The sequence below is a fragment of the Leptinotarsa decemlineata genome, unplaced genomic scaffold (genome assembly GCF_025532065.1).
Source record: "Leptinotarsa decemlineata unplaced genomic scaffold, Ldec_3_MD MMD2_tig00000133_RagTag_RagTag, whole genome shotgun sequence".
Taxonomy (NCBI): domain Eukaryota; kingdom Metazoa; phylum Arthropoda; class Insecta; order Coleoptera; family Chrysomelidae; genus Leptinotarsa; species Leptinotarsa decemlineata.
This window is the reverse complement of record NW_027412542.1, coordinates 4,316,442-4,326,726: the sequence shown is the minus strand read 5'-3', so window position 1 is coordinate 4,326,726 and position 10,285 is coordinate 4,316,442. Positions and strand designations below refer to the sequence as shown.

Here is a 10,285-nt window from a genome sequence, read left to right as displayed (position 1 = left end):
TTGCAACAAATTTTGTTTAAAGAGTGGAATTTCAATTATCTACGTCACCTACACTACTATCACTACACCTCTATCCTACAGATCATTGTCACAACCTAAAATTATCGGCACAAGATTAGACAAGTGATAAGATACAATTCTGAAAATTACCTTTATGAGCAGGTACTCACTTGTAGCTTCTTTTGAGAATATGAAAATCTCTTTGGGTTCAAGAATATTCAACTTCTTTGTCTGCAGCTGTCGGGTACTTTTCTCGGCAACATAAGTTTACTGTATTTCTAAATGTTTGATCACTTCATTTTTAACATTTCATTAATAGGTACATATTTTACTTTGGAAAATCTAAACTTTTTGTTTATCATTATAGTCGACTTCAACATCGACTAACAAGATCATAGTAATGAGTGATGATGTTTTAACTTTTTTCGCCTTATCAGCAATATAAACCGAGATCACTAAGCACATAGATTTTTTTACCGTTCTCCATTTCAAAGGCACTATATTATTTGTCGTAAATTGATCTCGACTTTTCTGACAGTGATTTGGAGATTCTTTTGAAAAATTATATAACTTCAGATAAAGTCAAATGTTCAACTATAAGCATACATCTTCAATTTCGCCTCATTTGCTACAACTTTTTGATAAAAGTAATTCTTGGTCTACTGCGCCGAAGGGAAGCAAAGGCCATAAAAAAAGAGAAGAAGAAGTAATTTAAATTCATATTTCTCTTTCACAGTGCCTCTTTCTCTAATGTAATTCGCACGGTATCAAGTAGCAAAGTGAAAGCATGGTCAACTAGTTACAACGGTCTATGCCCCAATGAAAATTGAAAGAAAGACTGTCAAATTTGTAGTGAGAAAATAAAGGAAAAATATTTCTTATGATGAGTTATTTTCATTAAGTTTTAGTTGAGTGTTAGTTCTTCTTCATATTTTTGAATAACTTCAATACTCAGAATGGCAAATATAGCAGCGCAAAGAATTAAAAGGGAATTCAAAGAAGTTGTTAAAAGCGAAGAGGTTAGAATTTGTCTATTATCATCTGAATTAAGCAGTCAGAATTTAGTGATGAATGGTACAATTTTTTTTCAGGTAGCAAAGTGTGCTATAAAAGTGGAACTTTTAAGCGATGACTACACGGAACTGAAAGGTGAGATAGCTGGTCCTCCGGATACTCCATATGAAGGAGGAAACTTTGTGTTGGAAATTAAAGTACCTGAAACGTATCCATTCAATCCCCCAAAGGTAATATTCATTAAAATAATATTTATATATTCTTATTCTATATATAAAATTCTTGTGTCACAGTGCGACACTTCCCAGCAAAAGCTCAATCGATTTTCATGAAATTTCATATTTATATTCCGTAGGTCTGAGAATAGGTTTTAAACTATTTTTCATACCCCTAGATGATAAGAGTGCTCCACCCCAAACATTGTTTCAACTTTTTTTCGTAAACATTTTTTGTTTTAAATTTTTTTATGATGTGACATTAAAAATACAGATAAACCCCAATTTTTACCCTTCTATCACCAACCCCTATTTTTCAATAGCCATTTAAGTAATTCAATCATTTTTAACCCTGATAATAGAAATCAGTTATTCCCGCCAGGGAATAACTGATTTCTATTATCAGGGTTATCATTTTTCACTCGGTAAACAGCATGGAGTAGGGATGAGAACTCATTGGATTTGCCAGGCGTTTACCGGTATCATTTTTCACTCGGTAAACAGCATGGAGTAGGGATGAGAACTCATTGGATTTGCCAGGCATGCCACAGCATAGTTTAGAACTAAAGGTTGGATCCCTCTGTAATTTGAATCCACTCTGGCTGTGAAACGGCACGCGATTGTTCATTAAAATAAATTAATGAAATATGTTGTCGAAGCCAGAATTTTGAATGGCAAGTTCCTAGGTGGAAATATATCAATACCACAAATCCGTATTATACCTACAGATGTGTCAATTCATTTCAAATGTGTGTAATTTCCAATTAGATTGGCATTTGCAATGACTATTAATACATCCCAAGGCCAAACAATGTCCGTTTGTGGCTTGCATTTGAGCACACCATTTTTTTCACACGAAAAATTATATGTGGCTTGCTTTCGTGTGGGCAAACCAGTTTGTTTGTGTTAGCTAAACATGGACTAACGAAAAATATTGTACACACTATATCATTAAGAGATTAATATTATTTGTGAGTGTTATATAACACTTGTCACTGACTCGTCTCGTCACTGACTATGTTCTCACTTTGAACTTGTTCAGTTCCAAGAGAACAGTGTTCTCTTGGAGGGAGATGGCAGGAATACTTCCTTTCTGGGACCAATTTCTTTGAAGGTTTGTATCATGTATAAGTGAAGTAATATATTCTGTGAGTAAAATTATTGAAAATGCAGATGCCCCATGAATTCTCATTTTACTTTTTCAAAACTCAAACCAAAAATTTCTATATTATTTGTAGAATTACCACTTCATGTTTTGAAATATTCAATATGAAATTGACATTTTATCCCTATTTCAATAAAATCATATCTCGATCATGAAAATACTAGATTTTGTAATCCATTTGTCACTGAAATTTTCTATGAACACAAACGAACTGTCTTTGTCAGATCTCTTCTTGAACTCATCCCCACAGTTTGGTCCATTTATTATTGATGTTAGATCGAGATCATCGAAATGCTTCAGAATAAGTTAATCAAGTTTATAGCATATAAAAAGGGGCTTATTGTTATGTTGAAATTTTGTTACAATTACCCAGTAAAACGAAAAATCATATTCAACTGCTGTGTTCATTACAAATTTTTTTCAAGTATCACTAATTGTCCTGAAGTAAATTGAAGTAAAGAACCATTGACATGCTCCTCTCTATTATTTTCACTGAACGTACAATATTGTGCAAATTCCTTGTATTATAGGAATGAACATCTGATTGACACGTGAGTGTTTATACACTTCATTTTACATATAAAATATTCTCATAAACAATTTTTGAGTGTCATCATTCTGATATTCTGAAACAAAGGCCTGCGATGTTAATAATGTCTGGCTTTCGCTATGTTACGCACAGCCTCTTTCTGTAATATAAAAACTCTGAAGATGAATGAAACTTGCATTATCCCAGCATACCAATCCATAAGTCATAAGAAATAAACTTGATGAATCAGATATGTTGTTGGAAAACTTTGGATATCCTGAAATAGTAATCCTAATCCTAAGGAACCGTCATTTCTACCAATCATCTGATGGTTTCCAAATACTGTCCTAGTAGATATACCCATGGCCAAACATTAATTATTTAACATGAGAGAGATTTTTGAACTTCAATAATTTAATAAGTATTGATAAACACACCGACTTACTGGTAGAGAAACAGTTTGAATATTCAGTAAATAAGACTATCTTACTGACAGGCAATTGATTTTAATATTAATTATTTGAATAATGAACATCAGTGCTGTTTTAGATTATTTATTTATTTCAACTTGACAATGTATATTAAAATGTATCTTTGTGAGTGAAGACACGCCCAAAGAAGCCATTGTATGGCGAAACAAGTATTGCTTTTTGTAAAACTGTTTAGAGTAAATCTCACAGTAAAGTGTTTTTTGAATATATTTCAAAAGTATGTATGAAGACAATTTGCGACCATTACATGAGTTTCCGGGTTTTGCCTTGATCTATCAATCTCCAGTTTCAACTGCGGCAGTCATCTTCAGTGGCGTGGTTGACGTACTCTTCTTGACGTATCAACAGTTTCGTCTCTCAAAGCATTAAAAGCAAATTTGTGTTTTTTAAAGTATTGATATTGTATTGTAAATTTTGTTATATTTCAATATGCGGACGAGAATCTGCCTTCTTATTTATTTTCTCAACACATTTTGATATTTTAAATCAATCTTGTAAATATTATTGCTTCACGTTCTTATGTGATAACTGTTTGCTACCTTGTTTATCAATTTTCCATTGTCAACAAAAATATTTCATATGATGATAAGCATTTCCGATTGAATTGAAAATGATGACTTTTATTTATGTATATGATTATTTTTATTTCTTTGTCAGTTAGATTGTATCAGAGACTTCAAGATTTGGATCATAAGTTATAAAAATCTGGTTTTTGAACTGATTTATGTTCACATAAATTAAGGAAAAAAACTGAACCCAGAAAAGAACTCTGCAGAACCATATATTTCAAGTTTTCTCATTCTTGATTTTTAAGTAGTTCTCACTATTTGAGTTAGATTCATTTAGTATGGTTCTATCAATTGGTAAAAAAGTTCCTTCATATTGAATTGTCTTCTAACAGTGATCCATGTTCCACATTGCTGCCAATACTTCACTTCAATGGTTGTGATATTAAAAAAAATTGATATAAATATATATTTGAAAAATATGTATTTATATTTGAAAAAATGAAATATACAACTACTTTCACCGTACTAATGAGGAAGACGAATATTCTTGTTTTTCTCTCATTTTCTGTAATCAAAATCTTGCAATTATGGAAATAATTCATTAGTAACTATAGTCTTCAAGATTTGTTTGAAAAATCTTCATTGAAATAATTCCATTTCTTAATTTTCTAAATTGTTTTCTACATTTTTTTATGTTTTATATAACTTTCATGAACATGTTTCAATTTGATAGTGCTAATGAAGAAATTCAAGACTTTTCAATGTCTAACAAAGTAGCTTGTATATTTTTTGTATCTGTGAAACATTCTTTTTCCAGTTTACCTTAAAAAGTGAAATGCTCAAGCAACCTATAGAAAATTTTGACCCAAAACTATCTTATGTAAACTGACATTACAATCTTTATTTCAGGTTCGATTCATAACAAGAATATGGCATCCGAATATTTCATCAGTAACGGGAGCTATTTGCTTAGACATATTAAAAGATCAATGGTAAGTTGTTCAAAATACCTTATCTATATTTCTTTCAAGTGGCAGTGAAAATTTAATTGTAAAATGTGCGAAAACACTTGGATTTGTATGGACTTTGAAATTCTTCAGTGAAAATAGATGCGAATGATTTTCCACAGGGCCGCTGCAATGACCTTAAGAACAGTTCTTCTTTCGTTGCAAGCTCTTCTATCTGCTGCCGAACCTGATGATCCTCAAGATGCTGTTGTGGCCAGACAATACAAGGACAATTTAGAGATGTTTCAATTAACAGCAAGGCATTGGACGAATGCTTATGCTGGAGGTAAACATATTGATTACTAATTTGGTATTTGGATATTTTTTATCATTTATGTTCAAGTTGTTATATTTGGACACCCTATGGCCAGTTACCATTTGATTGCTGCAGAAATTCACTTCAACAGTCTCTCACTCAACATTCTATAGGCGTTAACTGGGTAATTTATGTTATGCACTAGTATCTGGGGAAGGTCCACACTTTGTAATAGAAAAAAAAAACATCAGAATATTTTATTTGGGCTTCAGAGAAATGTGAAGGAACATTTCAGTGATCATAATATATAAACATTCACATCCATTTATTCATATAAATTATTGACATATACCTTATCTAATAATGGAACACTCAAAGAAAACGATGGAGTACCACAAATACGATACCAGAAAGAAAAATCATATACTTAGATCACATGCTAGGGCTTACTTACAGTTGGCACAATGAAAGAATATATATCACTTTATCTGTTTGTGGATTAATAATCAATTTCTGTAAAATTGTCTGAATATAAAAATATTCGTCAACTTGTGAAAACTTTTTATTCACTTGTTTTCAACAAAAAAAAACAATACAGATATAAAAGAAAAGGTCAAATTATAATCCCAAATTACCAACATAAAAGTGACTAGAAAGAAATAAAATAATTGAGTGAATTGAAGTTTTGGTAATCAGTATTACTGGATTTTTCCCTCTCCGTTTCAGATTTGCCGATATGCTTTTTGGAACAAAAAAATTTTGATAACTTGCTTGATTTGTCTAGTAAATTTTTTTATTTTGACAAGTAGTGAAATGATCCAGTTGTATTTTTTTACACCATTAGTACTCGGCTTCGTCAAATATCTGGTGAAAAATTGATTTCATCATTCACCGGCAATGAAGAAACTTTGTTTTCTGTGTATTTTGATAAGCTTCTGGTCAATCTTTCTTTTCGGAATATAGAAATTAAAAATCTTGATAACATTTATTGATGGATTTCATCATTTCGGACTTCCATTGTCTAATATAATATGAATTGATTTGAAATTCCAAGTTATGTCACGACGTTTCGATTGTTAGTATCCACAATCGTCTTCGGGTGATAACTTGAAGACAATGGAATCCGAACTGATGAAATACACCACAAAACATTGTCAACCACCTTCAAACAAATTTACTGATGGAGTCCAAATAAAGTTGTTCATCATCTCTAGTAATGTCAACCGCATTCAGTTTTGATGGTACTCACTGTCATTGTGAAATTACAGAATTTTCTTGGTTTTCGGAAATTATGTTTGAAACAAAAATCTGATCCGATATAAAACTCTTTGAATCCCTACAAAAATAAGATTTTTGGTCAGATATATACTTTTCTCTGTTTGCTTTTTTGAAATTGGAAATGAACTGCATAATACCCTTGAATGGTCTACTGTAGGCTCAAAAGCCTCTGTGAAATCATCATGTGTATATTTCTTCTCAATTCTGTTGATACACTGCTCGAAAGTTACCCTGAGTTACTTGTCCAACCATGAATGTTGAAGACTTCCCGATGAATATAAATGACATCATAAAGTAATAAACTTTTTTGTTTCCTCCTCTGAATAGCTGTTTCATGATATTCTTCTTGGTATTGTAAAGCAATCCTGTTTTAAATGTATTCGGTGGGAAGGTAGCCGCTTTCATTTCCTATCATCCAACCCGTGCTAGGAATCACACATTAAAAAGTAAAAGTTCGTTGATCCCAAGCTCACAAATTTTTACTTCTGAGGGTTGTCGTTTGTAGAGGGGCGACAGCTGGTTAACCAAAAAATATATTTTAACAGAACAGACAGATAAAGGGTGATGAAACAGCACCAAAATTTATCACCTGCAGGACAGAAAAAGTTAGTTCAAATTTATGATGCCAGAGGAATCTTTGAAGATGTTGATTATTATCTTTGCGAATTTTAATTTGTGAAACATTTTCTCTCTGCGGAGAATACAATATTTTCTTATCAGAATTGCCATAATATTTTAATAAGAGAGAAACAGAGACTTGAATCTTTTATCAGGAAGTCTTTGAAAAATTTTCTGTTAACTTGCTATAGTATCGACAACTCAGATTTTATTGGACTCGTTATCCCTAGAAACAGCAAAATGTGGAATATATCATATCTTTTTTTTCCACTGTATTCTAGGTTTACTCTTCAGCAATAGTTTTTCTCCATATACTGTTTTACATTATTTCAGTATTTCAAAGACAGTTTTTTAACTATCATACTGGTTGCATGGATTTTTCAGTAAACCACTTTTCCATCTATCTCTGATGTTCTAGTTATCTTCTCCATCATTTCTTCTACTATTTTGTCGTCTTTTGAAAAAATTTTGTCTTCATTCAAAAGGTATGTTTCCAGGCTTAAATATTCCTTGACTTGTTCATGAATAGTTCTTAAGTTATCATCATCTTGTTAAGTTATGAAGAGAACTGGATCAGCAATCTTATTTTTGAAGACTTAAGTTTCCATGAAGAATCCACCTTAATATGGTCTTGGAAAGAGCAGGAGAATTCTTTGGACCTTCAATTACATCCCTTGATACTGTAAAATCAGGTTTTCAGCATTTGGCAGAGTCTCAATATTGCCAGCTAACTTGAAAGATCACTTGCCAAATAAATAAATCAGTCTTGTTAAGAAGTTGGATTTATTTAGTAGAGTTCAAGTAGGTGTGAGCCACAATAAATCCTTGCGGGTTGCAGCTGAAGGCTGAATAGACCCACTCACTTTAGACTTACATACATAACTATCATTTCAGTTTCCTGTTTGTTTTTATGTAATTATACCTGTTGTGTGATCACTGATAAACAACATTCTTCTCTTGAGCTGGAATGTCAAAGATTAAATTGAGATATCCAAATATTAAGAAAATAAATAAACAAGTAAAGAAAAAATATAAAGAACTATGTAGTGAGAGAAATCGACAATTTTGACATTCACCATTTTCTGACTAGTATGTTTAACAAAAGTACAAAAATAAGTTATGCAATTCTTCAGCATTTCCAGAGAGAAAATGTTAAAAGTGGGAATTACAGCATCGTTTTCCTAGAAAAAGTAATTTTCACTTCACTATTTATCTAATTATGTTTGTAATTTTCAGGTCCACATGTAAATAGTGATTGCGATAGCAAGATTAGAAGACTTGTAGATATGGGAATTGATGAGAACGAAGCTAGAGTAGCACTTTCCTCTTTTAATTGGGATTTGGAAAGAGCGACGGAACAACTGTTTTAGTTAGTAATTTCCTTCAAATGAAAAATGCAGTAACTTATTTTTCTTTGTTTGATTGATTTTTTCATTTCCTTTGAAAAATCAAATATTTTTATTCAAGCTGAATCTTATGTACATAATATATAAAATGCATCTGAATACTGTTTTTCATTTTTACGTCATTAAGCGAATCTACTCAATATCGGTTGCAACTAAGGTGTATATTCTGAAGAGAATAATATATTTCATTGGTAGGCTATGCTACAAATATCACTTTTAATAAAATGTAATCATTTCACAATTTTGAAGAAAAATATGGAAATTCATGTTCAATTTTGATGTTGATGAAATTTGATAAAAATATGAAAATTAGACATGAAAGAGTGTTTGGATAACAGACAAGTTCTATGACTAAACATATTGTATTTCAACAGATTTATTTTGTGGTACTGGAGGAATATAACACTAAGGAAATGAGGTCAATATTTGAGATTATTTGAATATGTCATCATAGATTAGTTTCCAAATCAGTAAATCATATTACAGGAGTAATTTGTTGTGATGATGAGCTTATCACAATATTAAATTATGGTGGCAAAACGAAAACGGGTAAGAGTCAACATTTTAGGGAATTGCAGGGATCCATTGTTTGTTTTATAGCCAGGGGCCCTTTTCCGGGATCAATAACTTCTCAAGAAATTGAAATAGGGAAACAGAAAAGCTGTTTACCTTTCAGGATTAACTTTTTTTCAAGAAATAGTGTAAAAAATAGATTTTTCCTCAGTTTTCTGTTCATATAAATATATCTGTGTTTCGTTACTTGTATCAATGTTGTATACGGTTGTTGTATTAGCCTTTTTTTGAGTGTCAAGTCAACTTGTGCAAAATCCATCTGGAACATCTAAATGTGATTGCAGAATCAAATAAAAAAAAAGTGTTATACCATGGTATGTCATAAGCCAATCTTCATCAGTTAAGAAGATATGAGGTTATAGATTCGAATTAATTTTTTCTTGCATAGTGTCTGAAAAATATATGTGTAAGTACTAGGTATATGAATACATTTTCATGAAAGCTCTAGTTTGATTATGAAGTATCGTAAAACTTTTATATTTCAATACAATATATGCTTTTGAGAATTTTGCTGAAATTATCTTGTCCTTGGACCAGTATAATGATTCTTCGTTGTCATAAAGTACATGATATGCCAGGAAGAAAGAAATGGGCACATAAATAAAAAATTCCACTATCAAAAACATATTGATAATAGGATATTATAAGTATGAGTCAAATGAAAAATAATCAGTGGAAGTAAAATATACATAAAAATTCAAAAAAACATTGTGAAGCACCTCAGGGAAGTTAACAACCAAAAGAATGGAAGTTTTATTTCCTTCGAATGTCCTTTATACCATTGATGATCTTTGTCTGTTGGTAGACACTTATATGCCTTTATAGTCAGTATCAGCCTGAAAATAATTGGATTCACTAGTGGGTATTGCAAGGTTATTTTGCCATCTGATTGTCGTCTTTCTGTCATTAGTATTTGGGTCATAATTGCGAGCAAAAAAGTAGGAATGTCTTTTGACAAACAAGAGATAAAAACTATAATGAGGACATAGTGGATATTCCAGTTTTTCTGAAATTATTCATGCACGAACATATGCTTCCAAGTTTTAGCATGTATCATACCTATTTTATTTTTTGTGTGATGAATATTCTGTTGCACTAAAGGAAGTACCGCAACCAATTATTCCATATGTGAAAATTTATTGGACATGTGCCAAGTAGTAAAGCTTCAGGCTGTCGGTTGATATTTAACCCACTAATCAAGCTATTTGTTCACTACATTAATGT

At 31.4% G+C, this 10,285-nt stretch overlaps 1 protein-coding gene across 1 annotated transcript; it reads left to right on the top strand.

Annotated features, from left to right (window-relative positions):
* The first annotated feature begins 778 nt into the window (after positions 1 to 778).
* Ubc4 (Ubiquitin conjugating enzyme 4) lies at positions 779 to 8,587 on the top strand. The gene is made up of 5 exons (XM_023156088.2): positions 779 to 1,019; positions 1,092 to 1,244; positions 4,833 to 4,915; positions 5,053 to 5,216; positions 8,319 to 8,587. The coding sequence occupies exons 1-5, from the start codon at positions 957 to 959 to the stop codon at positions 8,450 to 8,452; spliced, it is 597 nt and encodes a 198-aa protein (XP_023011856.1). The 5' UTR covers positions 779 to 956; the 3' UTR covers positions 8,453 to 8,587.
* Positions 8,588 to 10,285: the final 1,698 nt, after the last annotated feature.

Bases quoted from the DNA above. Each gene is read 5' to 3' on its own strand.
- Ubc4 (XM_023156088.2), top strand. From the start codon at position 957: ATGGCAAATATAGCAGCGCAAAGAATTAAAAGGGAATTCAAAGAAGTT. The intron at 1,020-1,091 runs GTTAGAATTTGT...ATTTTTTTTCAG, and splicing joins AAGTTGTTAAAAGCGAAGAG to GTAGCAAAGTGTGCTATAAA. The intron at 5,217-8,318 runs GTAAACATATTG...TGTAATTTTCAG, and splicing joins GACGAATGCTTATGCTGGAG to GTCCACATGTAAATAGTGAT.